This window comes from Carcharodon carcharias, chromosome 22, assembly GCF_017639515.1.
Source record: "Carcharodon carcharias isolate sCarCar2 chromosome 22, sCarCar2.pri, whole genome shotgun sequence".
Lineage (NCBI taxonomy): Eukaryota > Metazoa > Chordata > Chondrichthyes > Lamniformes > Lamnidae > Carcharodon > Carcharodon carcharias.
In genome coordinates, this window is record NC_054488.1 from 56,584,621 (window position 1) to 56,602,734 (window position 18,114).

At 43.2% G+C, this 18,114-nt stretch overlaps 1 protein-coding gene across 3 annotated transcripts in view; it reads left to right on the top strand.

The window, feature by feature from the left end:
• LOC121293627 (centrosomal protein of 95 kDa-like) overlaps positions 1 to 18,114 on the top strand; it is a 53,098-nt gene that overhangs the window by 1,464 nt on the left and 33,520 nt on the right. For 2 of the 3 annotated variants that reach the window (XM_041216765.1, XM_041216763.1), the window contains exons 2-5: positions 6,870 to 6,998; positions 7,130 to 7,237; positions 7,619 to 7,729; positions 16,319 to 16,436. In XM_041216765.1, coding sequence (XP_041072699.1) covers positions 6,870 to 6,998; positions 7,130 to 7,237; positions 7,619 to 7,729; positions 16,319 to 16,436 — 466 coding nt within the window. The remainder of the gene's footprint in view (positions 1 to 6,869; positions 6,999 to 7,129; positions 7,238 to 7,618; positions 7,730 to 16,318; positions 16,437 to 18,114) is intronic. The other variant, XM_041216764.1, reaches the window with a different exon arrangement.

An 18,114-nucleotide genomic window follows, 5' to 3' on the forward strand; every position in this document is an offset into this window, starting at 1 on the left:
CCGTAGAGTGACTCTTGCACAGTGTTGCACCAAAAAGCCAACACTTTTTTTTAAGTCTAACATGTAATTAGAATAAAGTGCATATAACATTTGTGTGCTCTTTGGGATTTGCATTAATTAGTCAAGTAATAAATTGCTAAAACTGGACTCCTGAGTGGCTTTGATCCAATGCTCTTGAAATGTTTGGAATGAGTGCTTCCAGCTGTTATTAGTTTATTATTAGTTTTCTGCTTTCTGTCAAGGAGCAGTGGAGATGCAGGTGCCTTTGTCACCTGTCCTTGTGTCACCCCCTCCCCCTCCCCGGCATTTGATAAGATGCCACACAATAGACAACATAAGGGCTCATGGAGTTTTGGGGTAATATATTGGCATAGTTAGGCGATTGGTTTATGGATGGAAAGCGAGTGGGCATAAATGGGGCCTTTTCAAGCTGGCATGCAGTGAATTGTGGACTGCCGCAAGGATCTGTGCTGGGTCCTCAGCTATTGACAATCTATATTAATTACTCTCGGTCTCTTCATCTAAGTAATACATAAAAGTTTGCTGATGATACCAAGCTAGGTGGGAAAGTAAGCTGAGGGAGGACACAAAGGCTGCAAAGCGATCTAGACAAGTTAAGTGAGTGGGGCAACAAGATGGCAGATGGAGTATAATGTAGTGAAGTGAAGTTATCCACTTTGGTTGAAAGAATAGAAAAGCAGAATTTTTTTTTTAAGTTATGAAACTTGTAAGTGTTGGTTGTCCAAAGAGACTTTGGTGTGCTTGTACAAGGAACGCAGGAAGTTAGCATAAAAGCAAAAAACTGCGGATGCTGGAAATCGTAAATAAAAATACCTGGAAAAACTCAGCAGGTCTGGCAGCATCTGCGGAGAGGAACACATTTAACGTTTCGAGTCTGTATGACTCTTCAACAGAGCTAAGTAAAAATAGAACAGAGGTGAAATATAAGCTGGTTTAAGGGTGGGAGGGGGTGGGGGGGACAGGTAGAGCTGGATAGATGGCTATTGATAGGTGGAGATAACCAAAAGATGTGTGAACAAGGCAAAAGAGAGATACGGAAATCCTGTTGGAGAGAAGAGCAATACTACTTCAAGGTAGGCATTCCTTGAAGAGAAGTGGCAGTCAATTAATCACTAAGATAAAAGCAAAAAACTGCGGATGCTGGAAATCCAAAACAAAAATAAAAATACGCAGGAAGTTAGCATGTGGGTGCAGCAAGCAATTAGGAAAGCAAATGGCATGTTGGCCTTTATTACAAGGGGATTGGTATACAAGAATATAAGTGTTGCTGCGGTTGTACAGGGATTTGATGAGACCACATCTGGAATACTGTGTGCGGTTTTGGTCTCCACATTTAAGAAAGGATGTACTTGCATTGGAGGCAGTACAGTGAAGGTTCACCAAATTGGCCCCTGGGATGATGGGGTTGTCCTATGATGAGAGGCTAAGTAAATTAGTCTTATATTCTCTGGAACTTAGAAGAATGAGAGGTGATCTAATTGATACCTACAAAATTCTGAGGGGGCTTGATAGGGTAGATGCTGAGAAATTGTTTCTGCCAGCTGGGGAATCTAAAGCATAGGCACAGTCTCAGGTTAAGGGGCCAATCGTTTAGGACTGAGATGAGGAGAAATTATTTCATTCAAAGGGTGGATGCTCCATTGTTGAATACATTTAAGGCTGGGATAGAAAGATTTTTGATGTCTCAAGGAATTTGAGAGGGACCAAGGATGAGACAGGGGTTTGGTCTAACTCTCAATTATACTCTGTCTTGCCCTCAGTGTCTCTTGAAGTCTTCTACACCTTCACTCTGTTTAGACACCTTTTTAATTTTTTTTATATAATCCAAAACCCTCTAGATTTCTCTCAACTAATCATTGATTTACAGCCATCACCTTGGCATTACTCAGGCACCTAGTTTGGATTCCTTTGGGAATGTAGCTGTCTCTGATTGCTGTGCTGTTCTATACTTAATAGCAGGTTCCCCATTAACTGTTCTCTTTTACTGATTCCCAATTCTCCTTCTATACGTTCTGTAATACATGCAAGGCATAATGATCTCTTTTTTAATGTTAATACAAATGAAAAGCAAAACCTTCAGAGCTTATGGTTATTCTTGTAGCAGTATGCTAATTAAGTACCTATCTTAATCTATAATAAGTAAATATACTTCAGGACTCCAAGATTAACAATCTCTAAGTATCATGACCACTGCCACAAAGCAATAGCCAGAGCTCACAGGGTACTTAAGGTGACATTTTCATGCGTCTTGAGGACAGTGAGATGATCTGATATTGGCAAAGCTTTGGAAACAGTATGGGATAGATGCCTGGCAGTGCATGCGGATGTGGATAGTATTATATAAGCGTTAACTGTCATTTTCTGTCATCAACTGGATCTTATTACTTAATATATAATCATTAATCTTTAGGACATGACTTGCTTAGATTTAGACTTAGTCCTTTCCTTTGCCGCATGGCACATGAGGCAAACAAAGCACATGCTTATTATGGCTGTTTCTATGGCTAGATTTTCCTGGAACAGGTCAGTTGCTGTCAGTGTTCACTTTTAGCAACACTGAACTTTGCCACAAATTACTGAAAATGTTTGAAACTTCAATACACTGGAGTGGCTTCAAGGATGTAATCTCAATTTTGGATTCAGATGACACACTGCACTCATCCTCTTACTGCCTTTTAATTAAATTAGATGTTGGCCTCAATTTATTGTGGAAAAACTCTCACCTCTTTGTCAGTGAGGTGTGGGTTCAAGCCCCACTCCAGACACTAGAGTCATGATCTTCTAGACTATCACTCCTGTGCACTACTGAAAAAGTAGTAACAATAAACTGAGGCCTTGTCTGCTTTCTCAAATGGATGTAAGTTCCCATTCTTCTTATTGACTTCTCTGCCTGACCCACAGTGCTGCTATCTCCACCACTGATAGGGCAAGGAGGCAGGTCCTGAATCTACCCCAGCCAGAAGGGGATCAAGCACCAATCTGATCCACCCTGGCTGTCCAGCCAACTGAGCCAACCAGCCTCCCAGAGTCTGAGTTGCTGTGGCAACATATACTTTTACAAGTACATTGTAGCCTGGAGCTATGGATAGAAATGTTAGAGGCTCCAATTTATATTCATCACATAGCTGACCTAGGAACATCTCCTGCTCTTAATGCCAGTCATTATGTACTTTGGAAGGATTTACAAGTTGATACTCAGCCTGTTTGGCCGCATTATCACCATAGTAGGACTTGAACCGGAAGCTTTTGGGTCAGGGGCAGGGATGTTGCCTGTTGTGCCTCAAGTTCCTATGACTCTATTCAAAGAAGAGCAAGGAATTTCTCCCTACTGCTTTGGCCAGTATTTTACACCTCTACATTAGACATATTATTTAGTTATTATCTCATTCCTGTTTGTGAACCTTCCTTTCTGCAAATTGGCTACCACGTTTCCTACTTTACAACAGTGACTATGCCATATGGGGAAACCTAGGGCAGAATCTTGTGAAGAACCTGGGAGTGGGAAATGAGGCGGGCAAGGGCGCTTAAGTGAGCAGTAGGTAAAATGTCAGCTTTCTGACAGTGGGATGAAAGTTGGTTATTAAGTTGGCAACAGATTGAGCGCAGATTGTGCAGCCCAAAAACTGGCAGGATCCACTCAGTGGTGGTGCTACCAAGCCACTCTTAGTGATGGGCATTGAAGTCTCCCACCCAGAGTACATTCTATGTCCTTGTCACCCTTGTTGAGCACCACTTGGAGGAAGCATCATGGAGCAGTACTGATTCATCAGTTGAGGGAGGACGGTATATGGTAATAAGTAGGACGTTTCCTTACCATGATTGACCTGGTGCCATGAGACTTCATTGGGTCCTGAGCTGATGTTGAGCACTCCTAGGGCAACTCCCTCCTGACTCTGTACCACTTTACGGCTACCTCTGCTGGATCTGTTCTGGTCTGTCAGGATATACCCAGGGATAGTGATATGATTCTGTGAGTATGACTATGTCAGGCTGTTGCTTGTTTCCTGATTTTTGCAGGACTTTGCAGGGTTGACAGGGCTGAGTTTGCTGTTGTTGTTTCTGGGGCCTAGGTCGATGCTGGGAGGTATGTTCAGTTTCGTTCCTTATTGACTTGTTTTTGGCGGTTTGATACAACTGAGTGGCTTGCTAGGCCATTTTGGAGGGCATTTAAGAGTCAACCACATCGCTATGGATCTGGAGTCGCATGTAGGCCAGGCTAGACCAAGTAAGGACAGCAGGTTTCCTTCCCTAAAGAACATTAGTGAATCAGATGGGGTTTTATGACAATGTTTCATGGTCATCATTAGACTTTTAATTTCAGATATTTATTGAAATCAAATTCCACCATCTGCCTTGGTGAGATTTGAACCTGGGTCCCCAGAGCATTACCCTGGGTCAATATCACTATGCCACCACCTCCCCGTAGTCCTGTAGATACACAGACTTCCGTATTTTTGAGCCAGGCAATCCTACAGCAATTCTAGGGCACTGTTTAGCCAACTGGCTTATCTCATTGATAGGATTGGAGGTGTACACCTTGACTGGGAGCTTCTTACTATGACTGGCTTCTTATTACTTAGCTGCAGGTAAGACGCAAAGCTGGTGCTCTTGTATTGGCTAGAAACTTACAGGTCTTTCTGCTGGTAAATCACTTGGCTTCAATTTTGCCTGGTTGAAATCCAGGAATATCTTGTGTGGGGAAAGCTAGCAAAGCTTCAGTGCCATCAAACCCTGGGCATTAAGGTTTTAGTCTCCACATTGGACAAACTGAAGCTCTAATTGTGTGAATTGTCTAGTAATTTGGCTTGAAGCAAAGTGTCATGCCAAGAAGGCATAAAAGAAAAATAATTCTCAAAGAAATTTGTTTTTCTTCCATATTCTTTTGTTTTAAATTCTTCTTTCAAAATGGACAATTGCTGGGCTGTGAAATGGCCGCAGCTTGTCACATGCAGGTAGTTCTGTGAAATTCTGACCAATTTCAATGTTCAAAAATGAACTCCCCAACCTCCTGGAATGTGCCTTGTATGAATATTCTAGCCAAGCCAACACAAAAGGCCAGTGGTTGAGAGATCTGCCCCAGCCAGCACTGGACAAAGGCAGCTATTTGCCACTCCTCATCTCCAATGTAGTGTGAATGGTTCTACAGTTACCTACTCAGAATACAATGGGTTTTAATGAGCAGACCTTAAAGTAGAATGGCTCGACCCAAAACCAACCTGTCACTTGATTCTGACTTGAGCTTCTTAATTAGCACATTCGTTTAGATAATATCACCAACTTCAACACCTATGTGTCCTTTTACAAAACAAAAACAGAATTACCTGGAAAAACTCAGCAGGTCTGGCAGCATTGGCGGAGAAGAAAAGAGTTGACGTTTCGAGTCCTCATGACCCTTCAACAGAACTAGGTGAATCCAAGGAAGGGGTGAAATATGTGTCCTTTTGTTCTGTTGTCTGTGACATCTTTTGATGATCTGCTTCTATCATTGCTTGCTTGTCCCTACAACCACATCACCCCCCCTCCACTTCTCTCCCCCCACCCAAACCCCCACCCACACACACCTTAAACCAGCTTATATTTCCCCCCTTCCTTGGATTCACCTAGTTCTGTTGAAGGGTCATGAGGACTCGAAACGTCAACTCTTTTTTATTCTCCGCCGATGCTGCCAGACCTGCTGAGTTTTTCCAGGTAATTCTGTTTTTGTTTTGGATTTCCAGCATACGCAGTTTTTTGTTTTTGTCTCTGACTTGAGCTGTTTGAATTGCTTTAATTGTACAGCTTTTGGATTCCACCTTCAGTTGCTGTTCAACATCAGAAGAGATAACAGGACTCCAGACAATAGCAGCCTCCTTCTGACCTCTGTCTCTCTCAAAGCCTGGTATACAGAAAGAATCCTGCATTTTGCCTACAAAATGAACTAACTCCCAGAATACAAGAATACTTTGCTGCATCTTCATCTGCCTCAGCCTTCAGCTGAGCTCCTAGGCAAAAGATCAGGTTTTTTGCCAGATGAAGCCAACTGGAAGAACCTTTCTTGTCCAAAGACCTACTGGACTCTGGACTCGCATGAAACAATAATTCTTCTTTGTTTCCTGGGGTTTTGCCCTGTACCTCTTTCTTTTCCTATCCCTTTATAATTGTGTGATTGTACCGGGGTTATGTAGCAACGCCCTCATCTCGCGTCTTGAGTGTGTGTAAATTTAAATTAATCCCCTCATTTTATCCTAGCTCAAGTTTGCTGTGGGGCTATTAATAGAGGGTTGGGGAAATACACCATGACTTATAAAGGGGGAAATCAAAAATCACAAAATGCATTTCTGTTTACTGCTGGGTGGTGAGAAGAAATCAGGGCTACTATAAATTAAACCCCCTCCCGTCTGTAACAATAGCATGAAGCTTTTGAATATGCCCAGACCATTTTGACCAGAAAAGTAAAACTGTTGCTGTTTGTAAATTCACATGCATATAAATACACCATGGGTCACAAAACATTGTTTACATTATTTTTTAAATGAACATTAAACCTTGGATATTTGGGCATGAGCAATTGACATCAAGTTTATACTATGTCCAAAATGTTTGTATCCTTAAAGAAGCAGTGGAGGAATTTAAAGAGGTATCAGTCATTTTAAACTTTTACAAAGATGGTCTTATTTCTTGGTCTGATTCTTGAAAGTGTAGTTATGCTCTCAGAAATATACTTGGCCCAGTGAACTTCCATATTCTCATGGAAAATTATACATTGCATCTTATTAGTTTAATTTGACCTGTATCACCGTCTACAGGTTTGCCTACCACAAAAGATGTTATAGACTAACTTTGCTCTGTTTTTCTGGCCCTTGTTGTAGATTGGATTACTGTTGCCAATAATCTCCTTCGCAAGTGCCACATTAATCAGAGGGTGACAAAGTTCTGTGACTGTGATGCAAGTGTATTTATTGCCCTTTATGAAGCTATTCTTGGTGAAAAGGTTCCAGGTAAATGAATCATAACTGATAATTTGTAATAAAGAAATCCTGCTCAGTAACGTAATAGTTTCAAGGCTTGGCATGTTGTGCTGCTATATTTAATGAGAAAAGTTTATGTGTAACCTTTTAATCTATTACAGATTACATAGCTATCCCCAAAAGTCAGGAAGACGATGCCCATAATGTGCAGGCAGTGATAGATTCATTGGCTTTGGACTACTTACAAATCAGTTTGTCGCATATAACTGGTCAGTAATAAGATAAGGCAATTTTATGTCTCAAAATGGAAAATGTTTTGAAACTAAAGTTCACACAGCTTCAATTCCAATGTGGAGATTGGATGATTTATGTTGCGTTCAAACGTAAAGCTGTGAGTGTTCAGAATTTGTTTTGAGTTCTAGGGCTGATTTTTTTGTTTTGTTTTGTTTTGTCATTGCACTAATATCAACACTGAAACAATTGTGCAAGGTTCTGCATGCAAAACTGCTTGAGTAATGTTTGTGAGAGCTAACACGGTCGCTTAGAATCTTGTGCATAACAAAATAATTTTAGGGTGACACTGAAAAGTCATTTGCCTAAATTAATTTGTGTAAATTCATGTCTCTTTTTCCTCCCTCACTCTTGTCCAGGAGAGAATATTGTTCAGAATGACAAAGAAAGTATACGGAATCTATTAGAAATCTTTGATGGTTTGCTAGAATATCTCACAGAACAGATAAGTGAGGCTTCCTCACAGCATGGTAAGTAAGTTTATAAACTGAGCTGAACTACAAGCTTCCTAGTTTGACTAATTTTCAAAGTTTTGCTTTATTCACTAATTAGTTAATCATCTACTCAACTTTAAAATGAAACACAGATCTGAACCTTAGCCTGCTGATGTATTTTTTTGTAACTGCCCTCCCTGACAACACTATGGGTATGCCTAATCGTGCATTGCAGCAGTTCAAGAAGGCAACTCACCAGTGAGCACCAGCTCACCGTTCTCAGCAGAGGTGCAGAAGGCCTTTGCTTTCCCTCTAGTGTACAGGCAAGGATTGAGCTATCTGCAAGTGTCAGACTCTATGGAAGGGAAGGCTTAAGTTATAAAGAGCCACAGTCACATCACTCTGTGATATGCTTGCAGGGGAGACCTCCTCCTGCTGCCTGTAGCTCTGAAGGTTGCTGTTGTGTTCAACCTTGTTGTATCTGGCACCTTTCAGGCAGCCTGTGGAGACCTCAATGGCATCTCACAACCTGCCACAAAGTACTGTATCAAGGTATTCGCTGATGCAATGTTCTGAAGGGCAGAGAATTACATCTCCTTCACACTGGATGTCCAAAGTCAACTGGATATAGCCTGAGGTTTTGTGGCAATTGCAGGTTTCCCCAGGGTGCAGGGAGCCATTGGTTGTGTACTTGTCGCCATAAAGGCTCCTGAGCCAGAGTGATAGTGTACAGGTCTGTGCACATACCAACAATTGCATCCACAATGTGCTAGATTTGCACCTCCAGGGCAGTCTCCAGTCTGTCCATGGAGGAAGCTTTGTATTCCAAAGTGTAATTGCAATACACGTGACCTGGATGGATACCTCCACAGCCTGTGCTAAACACACAACCCCTCTGGTATACCCGCCAAATCTTCATGGACCTCGCATTGGACATTCAGTATCTGCCGTCCTTCTGGATGACTCCTAATGCTCGTCATCCGACTCGGAATCAGTCTCCTCTCACCCCAGACACTCCTCCGACTGCCTAAGGTCTTTTCTACCACACCTTTCCGGCAGCTGCACGTATGAATGTGAAGTGCCCTCTCCAGTCTGTGAATGTCCCCTGTCTGATGCATTAATTCCTGCTGAGGTGCCAGTATCTGTGATGGTGCTTGGTGCAGAGAGGATGTGATGTTGCATCCTCTGGGGGTGGTTCCTCCTCTGAGGGGAGTGATGGCACAGCATCTGGAGGAGGATGATCTAAAGAGGCTTATCCTGTGACAAAATGAGGAGGGGTTAATGGGCATCACTGACCTTGCCACATCAGTGAGCCGCTATGACAATATGCTCAGCAACCTTACTCATCTCTAACATGAGAGATTAGACTCTGCAGGCACAATGCGCACTTGAATGATAATCTGAAGCATCAGGCGATGAAGCTTGAGGGTTTCAACGTTTGAACTAACATTAACAAGCTTCAACTGAATCATGCTGCCCCTCCATTAATCTTGCACTTGCCCTGTCCCCTTTTTCTATTTGATTGAACCGTTTGCCAACCCACCAGATGCAGGCCTTTCTCCAATCTTGCCTCTGCCTGGAGGACTGTGTCCGTGAGTGTCAGCCTGTCCTCTTTGAAGGAACTCACTATGACAAGGTTTGGATCTCCCCTGCCTGCATGGGCTTAGTCAAGGAAATTGTGGGTTTGCTTCTCCTGAAAAGATGTTTGAGTGCACTCATTAACAATTTCAGATTATTTAATAGTATGCTGCCTACCCATTTATTAGTAAAGTGTACACCATCCTAGAGGCTGTGCTCATCCATCATATGCACATTCTGCCAACCACCCACCCCACAACTGGATCAAAGCTCTAAAAGTACAATGACCATCATCAATATGCCTTTGTTGCATCATGCTGCCTTTGAGCTCAAGCCAAACTCACTTTCCTCCTGCATTCATGAGCGTGCCCTGTAGCACACTGGCACAAGATTGCCCATACTGAGACCTTACCCTGGCCGGCCTCGTGAGATGAGATCACGAGCCCTTTCTGGCATTGGGAAAATGTCCTTCTGATGAGCCCAATACTACCGACCTCCTCGGCCATCACCATCCAGGCTGCATGTGTCTAGCTCGGCATCCTCTTCTCAGCTGCTCATGTTGGTCAGAGACTGCATGTAGGAAGGCTCGGAGGGAGTCCTCGTTTAATCTAGCGGCTGGTTTGACCCTTCTTCCCTGTCTCTCCCCTCGCCCCAATGGTGCAGACATCTCTGGAGGAAAACAAGCAACAACCAGACAACTCCTCCCTACAAAGAAGCAGTGAACTTGTTCAGATTTAAAAAAAGAATGCCACCTCTGATCAGTGCCAAGGTTTGGAGACAGCAGAACTCAAAATAAAATGCACTCGCCATTGAAGCCTGCAGACTGCTCGATGACAAATTATCCTGGGAGGTTTGAAGTGATCTTGCATTTGCTGGGTCCCTGAAGCTGTCCCATGCCCAGGGGGTCCTGGCTGTGACCTCGTTTTGGGTCAAGGTCAATGACCCCTGAGGCCGTGCAACCCACCCTCCAACACCGGGTGGAATGAAGGCCTCAAACTCGTCCTGGAAATTAACGAGCCCCAATTGATACTTTATTGGGCACGTTTCGAAGGTGGGCCTGCAAGTTGAAAGGCTGCTGACTTCCAGGTGCAGATACTGCTCTCGGCACCCCAGCATATTATTGAGCCCACCGTGTCTGTTATTTTGTTGATGGCAGTCTCCTTCATAAAAGGAATTGCCTATTGTAGCTTGGGTGGATTAGCCCACTGAGTGAAGTTTTGCTCAGGTGGGTAAGGAAAAGCACTAAGTCAGGAGCATAAATGCTGGCAATGACTAATTGAATGACCAGTTTTTGTGCTGTACTTGGTATCTGACAGTTTGCCAAAGTTTTTTTTGTAATTGCTGGGCACCACAGTAGATTCAATACAATACTGGACCAAATTTGTCTTTTTCTAATTCTAGATATTGGTTTTAAAGTTGAGCACAATATTTTTTTTTATTGCTAATGCTCTTTTGGGGCATCACATACAAATAGTAGTAGTTTTTGTGATACTGGCTCCATCTGCTGTTTCCCATTATCCGTCTCTTCTATACCATTTTGCTTCCAGCCAAGGTGCAAACTAATAGTTGATCCAAAATAAACTTTTCCATATTATGATCATCCAGTGACTTTTGATTTAAAGGAGTTCTGTAGCTTTGTATTTTGTCACTTATTTGGATGAAATCACAATCTCTGTGCAGAAGAGGCCCTTTGGCCCATCAAGTCTGCACCGACACGTGAGAAACATCTGACCTACCTACCTAATCCCATTTACCAGCACTTAGCCTTGAATGTTATGACGTGCCAAGTGCTCATCCAGGTACTTTTTAAAGGATGTGAGGCAACCCGCTTCCACCACACTCCCAGGCAATGCATTCCAGACCGTCACCACCCTCTGGGTAAAAAATTTTTCCCCCCATCCCCTCCCTAAACCTCTTGCCCCTCACCTTGAACTTGTGTCCCCTTGTGACTGACCCTTCAAATAAGGGGAACAGCTGCTCCCCATCCATCCTGTCCATGCCCCTCATAATATAACCATAAAAAAGTTACAGCACAGAAGCAGGCCATTCGGCCCATCTTATCCATGCCAGCCTGAGGACACCCAGGTAGCCTTTCTAATCCCATCTTCCTGCACCCGGCCCATAGCCCTGCAGCTTGCAGCACTTAAGATGCAGATCCAGGTACTTTTTAAAAGAGTTTAGAGTTTTTGCCTCTGCCACAAACTTGGGCAGTGAATTCCAGACACCCACTACCATGTGTGTGTGCGTGCGTGCAAAAAAAAAAATTGTTCCTCATGTGCCCCCTCTACACCTTCTACCACTTATCTTGCATCTATGTCCCCTGGTTCTACAATTCTCCACCAAGGGAAACAATTTTATCCTGTCCCCTCTATCTATTCCCTCATAATTTTGTACACCTCAATCAAGTCACCTCTCAGCCTTCTTTGTTCAAACGAAAATAACCCAACCTATCCAATCTCTCCTTGTAGCTAATCTTGTACACCTCGATCAGGTCGCCCCTCAGTCTTCCCTGCTCCAACGGAAACAACCTAAGTCTATCCAACCTTTCCTTCATAACTTAAATGTTTAATCCCAGGCAACATCCTGGTGAATCTCCTCTGCACCCCCTCAAGTGCAATCACATCCTTCCTCTAATGTGGCTACCAGAACTGCACACACTACTCCAGCTGTGGCCTCACCAAGGTTCTATACAACTCCAACATGACTTCCCTACTTTTGTAATCTATGCCTCGATTGATAAAGGCAAGTGTCCCATATGCCCTTTTCACCACCCCAGTAACATGCCCCTCCCCCTTCAGAGATCAATGGACACACATGCCAAGGTCCCTTTGTTCCTCAGAACTTCCTAGTGTCATGCCGTTCATTGAATACTTCCTTGTCAAATTACTTCTTCCAAAGTGTATCACCTCTCTCTCTTTTTTCAGGGTTAAATTCCATCTGCCACTTATCTGCCCATTTGACCATCCCATCTATATCTTCCTGTAGCCCAAGACACTCAACCTCGCTGTTAACCACCCAGCCAATCTTTGTGTCATCCGCAAACTCACTAATCCTAACATCCACATAGTCACCTGTGTTGTTCATATAAATGACAAATAATAGGGGACCCAGCATAGATCCCTGTGGTACGCCACTGGACACGGGCTTCCAGTCACTAAAGCATCCTTCTGTCATCACCCCCTGTCTCCTACAACTAAGCCAATTTTGAATCTAAATTACCCTGTATCCCATGTGCATTTGCCACCTTTGTAAGTCCCCTAAGTGGGAACTTGTCAAAGGCTTTGCTGAAATCCATATAAACTATGTCAACTGCACTACCCTCATCTACACACCTGGTCACCTCCTCAAAAAATTCAATCAAATTTGTTAGGCATGACCTCCCTCTGACAAAGCCATGCTGACTATCCCTGATCAAACCTTGCCTCTCCAAGTGGAGATAATTCTGAAGGAGAGAATCTTTCTCCAATAGTTTCCCTACCACTGAAGTGAGACTCACTGGTCTGTAGTTCCCTGGCTTATCTGTACAATCCTTCTTAAATAGAGGCACCACATTAGCTGTTCTCCAGTCCTCTGGCACCTCCCCATGGCCAGAGAGTAATTAAAAATTTGGGTCAGAGCCCCTGCGATCTCCTTCCTTGCCTCCCTCAGCAGTCTGGGACACAAATCATCCAGACCTGGGGATTTGTCCACATTTTTAAGCCTGCCAACACCTCCAGTACCTTGTCACTCCCTATATCAATTTGCTCAAGAACCTCGCAGTCCTTCTCCCCAAGTTCCATACCTTCACCGTCATTCTCTTGGGTGAAGATGGATGTGAAGTATTTGTTCAACACTCTAGCGATATCCTCTGGCTCCACCTATAGGTTGCCCCCGTGGTCCCTTATGGGCCCTACTATTTCCCTGGTTATCCTCTTCCAATTGATATACTTATAGAATATCTTGGGATTTTCCCTACTTTTACCAGCCAGAGCTTTTGCATATCCCTCTTTGCTCTCCTAATTGCTTTCTTAAGCTCCACCTTGCACTTTCTGTACTCCACTAATGCCTCTGCTGATTTGCTCCCCTTGTACCTGCTAAAAGCCTCTCTCTTTTCCTTCTTTTCCTTCTCATCGTAACCTGAATATCTCTGGTCATCCATGGTTCTCTGGGCTTGTTATACCTTCCTATCACCCTAGAGGGAACATGTTGAACCTGTACCCTCCCCATTTCCTTGTTGAACACAGCCCCCCCCAGCTCTTCTGTAGATTTCCCCACCAGTAGCTGTCTACCTTGGCCAGATCCTGCCTTATTTTACTAAAATCCAATCCCCCCAGCAATCCAAATCATTTTTTTTGCAACTTGTCTATTTCTTTGTCCATAATAAGCTTAAATTGTACCATGTTATGGTCGCTATCACTAAAATGCTCCCCCACCACCACCTCAGCTACCTGTCTGGCTTCAATCCCCAGAATTAGGTCCAGCACTGCATTGTCCCTTGTTGGACCCTCTACATATTGACCTAAAAAGTTGTCCTGTACACATTTCAAGAAATCCACTCCATCCAAGCCCTTAATACTATGACTATCCCAATTAATGTTGGGAAAGTTGAAATCACCTAATATAATTACCCTATTGTTATTGATTTTAGACACCTCTGCAAACTCTGCACATATTTGCTCCTCAATTTCTCGCTGAGTATCTGGGGGTCTATAATAAACACCTAACAATATGGCTGCCCCTTTTTTATTCCTGAACTCTACCCACAAAGCTTCATTCGATTTCCCCCTCCAAGATATCATCTCTCCTTACTGCACTAACCGACTCCTTAACTAATAATGCAATGCCTCCTCCTCTTTTACCCCTCCCCTGTCTCGCCTGAAGATTCTATATTCTGGAATGTTGAGCTGCCAATCCTGCCCCTCCCTCAACCACGTCTCTGTGATGGCTACTATATCACAATTCCACATGTCAATCCTTGCCCTTAACTCATCCGTTTTACCTGTAATACTCCTGGCATTAATGTAGAGGCCACCTAGCTTTGCCTTACTCCTCTGAAACTTAATACAGCTGTATTCCCTCTGACTTGATTGTTTTACTGTATTATGATGTGTCCCTATTCTGCTAAATATTGTGTCCCCTCCCTCTGCCAAATTAGTTTAAACTCTTCCCAACAGCAAGGATGTTAGTCCCACTCTGGTTCAGATGTAGACCGTCCCGTTTGTACAGGTCCCATCTTCCCCAGAAACGGTCCCAGTGATCCAGGAATCTAAAACCCTCCCTCCTGCACCAACTCTTAAGCCATGCCTTCATCTGCGCTATTCTCCTATTTCTGTGCTCTCTTGCACATGGCACTGGGAGTAATCCAGAGATTACAACCCAAGAGGTCCTGCTTTTCAGTCTACTACCTAACTCCCTGAATTTTTGATGCAAGACCTCATCCCTCTTTTTACCTATGTCATTGGTGCCACCATGTACCATGACCTCTGCCTTATCACCCTCCCCCTTAAGGATGTCCTGCAGCCGTTCAGTGACATCCTGGACCCTGGCACCAGGGAGGCAACACACAATCCTGGAATCACATTGACGACCACAGTAGCACCCATCTGTTCCCCTGACTATAGAATCCCCTATTACTATTGCTCTTCCTTCACTCCTGTATGGACAGACTGCTTGTGGTGCCAGAAGCTTGGCTCTGTCCCCACTCCCTGGAAGAATCAGTGCCCTCGTCAGCCTCCAAAATGGAATACTGATTTGCGAGCAGGACCCCAGGGGACTCCTGAACTGTTTCTCTTGGACCACCTGATGGTCACACATTCCCTTCCTTCCTCAAGTCCCTTCATCTTCAGTGTGACCACCTCTCTAAACATGCTATCCATGATGTTCTCAGACCTGTGGATGCTCCGCAGTGTCCCCAGCTGCCATTCCAGCTCTGAAACCCAAGCTTCCAGGAGCTGTAGCTGGGCACACTCGCTGCACATATGCTGGTCCCGGGCACTGGAAATGTTCCCGGCTTCCCACGAGGAGCACACCACGGCTTCGAACTCTCCTGCCATGACTTATCCCTTTAAATTAAACCTTTTAAATCAATTACTCTAGGGCCCTTCTTTCCTGATCCTCGTTACTACAGAATATACAAACTATAAACCACAAAAAGACCTTAAAATATAAGCGATAAAAGTAGTAAATAGTTACCTGACCTTGCCCACTACTTGCCAGTCATTTCTCTCCCTTGTAGCCTCTACTGCTGCAGCAGGGCAAGGCCACTCTGAAGATTTAAGTAGTTCGATAGCAAAGAAAAAATGCAAAGAGCACCTCTTCCCCTCTGCACCAAATTTCCACTGTACACTAAATTGCCAATACCCACATTCACTCTGGCTGTGTCTCACTCAGGATGAAATATATTCTGTTTTTACATATGCTGTCAAGGACTTATGCAGAACTGTTTTTTCAAAAATCTATGGTTTTGGCTGCATTAACTGACTTGTCCAGTAAGGTTCTAATTTTTCTGTACACTTGTTTCTTTTTGCACTTTCCCTGTACCAAAAGATGTTTGGAGTTTGGGACTTTTTATCCAGTTAGTTAATGAATGATACCTGATGGGAAAAAGATTTGAATCCCAATCTGCTCTGGTCAGTTATCTTATCTCTGCTGAAATGGCAAAAGGAATGGTACACTTGGCCTCCATGCCCCGCTTAAGAAGTGGAAAATTGATCCATGCCCTGCTTTAAGAAGTGGAAAATTGGTCATGCTGCTTGTTCGAAGTTGCTAACCAGCAACGCAATTGAGACCAATGCTGTTCTTACCCAGCTGTAATGGCCCATGTGGTGAGATAACCTGTCAAGACTCACATGAATAGTGACCAATCAGGTAATATACTAATGCATGACTTTAAAGTATGCAAATGTTCTTAACATGAAGTTGATTCCTTTGGGAGGGGAGGAGAAAAAAATTTGCCAGAGGAAATGTTGGCAAAACAATTTATTGCCTTTTTTTTGGTAAATACAAAATCTGCACATAGTTTGACCATTGTTTTTCTCCTGTTTCTAATATTTTTATATTTTAAAATAGGTGATCCTGACTTGCTGTCCAGTGAAGCCATATCTGTAATAAGAGGTGTACTTCAAGAGGAACTCCGGGACCCATACAAAGAGAGGGGACCTGGACCAGGAGCACATCCATCAAAAGCGTAGAGTCTATTTTCTGAATTTATAGAGAACTTAAGTAAATTTTGTTTCCTGCATTCAAAGATGTGACTGATTTACTTCTGTTTGGCAAGCGGCGAACAATTACTTTGTCTCAGCTTGGTGTCGGTTGGTATCCTGTCTTCTGAGTTAGAAGGCAGTGGAGCAGAATTTGAACCCAAGGAATGGGTACACAACCTAGGCTGTCATTTAAAATGCAGCCCTGAGGAGGGCTGTGTTATCAGACCTATGTAAATTTATGTTAAAAAGATCCTCCACCAACTTGCACTACAAAAAAAAATGAGTAAGGGTGATTTATTTGGGTGCATGGCTTCTTAAATTTTTTTGCAAGGCTGCACGTGCACATATCTTAAAGGGACCAACTTGTGTGCGGCCTGTGATGGTGGCTGTGCAGCTTACAGGGAACATTGTCTCCTAGCCTCTCTGTTCAGGTAGATGTAAAAGATTGCATGGTACTATTTGAAAGGGCGTTGGGTGGCCTTCTAGCAAATGATCCTGTCTGAGCCAGCATTTCTAATGCAGAAACTAAATTTGCAAATTGTCAATTATGCTTTAGGTTTTTTGACCATTTTCTATAGGATGGGGTGGGTGGTGGACAATACGTCTTGAACGATAAGTTATTGTTACAAGTAATTTTTTAAAAGCTGTTTTGAGATAGATATTAATGAGCTAGCCAGGCGATAAAAAATATAAAATTTATTGGCTTGTCTCTAAATACCTACCTGTTATATTGGAAGTTTTTTGATTACTTTAACAAAATACAGCAGAATTTTAAACATCTCTACAAAACAGTCAATCTTTTGTAATTGAGCCTATAGCAGAGCCTGAAAGACTTTTTTCAAAACGGCAAAGAACTTAATCAGTGGGGTGAATCATCTTTATAAAGTAGGATAACTTGGCATAGTGTATAAACTGTTCGTTATTGCACAGAATAGGTTGTCAATTTGATCTATGAATCTGATTGTAACCTGTTCTGCACATTCATCATCGTACAAATAAAGCAGCTCAGTGATTCAAATCCAGCTTGCCAAATGCAACTCAATCTGGTTTTAGATTTAATTAATGTAAAAGTAACACTGATATCCACTGATATCATGACACAAGGGAGTTCTGTTGTTGCACTCAAGATCCTGTTATGAGTATATATTTATTTAGCAAATGCAAATCCCCAAAACCAAGCAAAAGCCTCATCTGCTGAGTTTAAGGTGATTAGTCTGCCACTTAGTCTGTAGAGGGGACACTCCTCGATTTATGCCTTTGCACAAATGCATAAGGGGTTTGTACTGAGACCCCAGCAGTTGGCTACACAGGGGCCCTGGCCTGTCCTGAACCTATTTAGCAAGGACCACCATTGCCTAATGGCAGTTCAAAGCCTGCCATTTGACAGATGATGTTCGTTTGTCACTAAGAACTTGTTAGTGATTCCCATGTTTCCCTTTCCTTGATCCAAAGGATATCTGCTGGTAGATCTTGTTCAGGAAGGGTGCTCCATGTGGGGCACCGAGATGTCAGCAGTAGGTGGTTGAACAGGTCATCATGGTATGATAAGTGACATGCAGCAAGGTTTCAACCAGCTCGTGGGTTTCTTGTCAGTCAGCAGATGTGTGACGGAATGATGTTTGCAAGAACAGGAAGTCCGGAAAGTGGAGTTTAGTGGAGAGT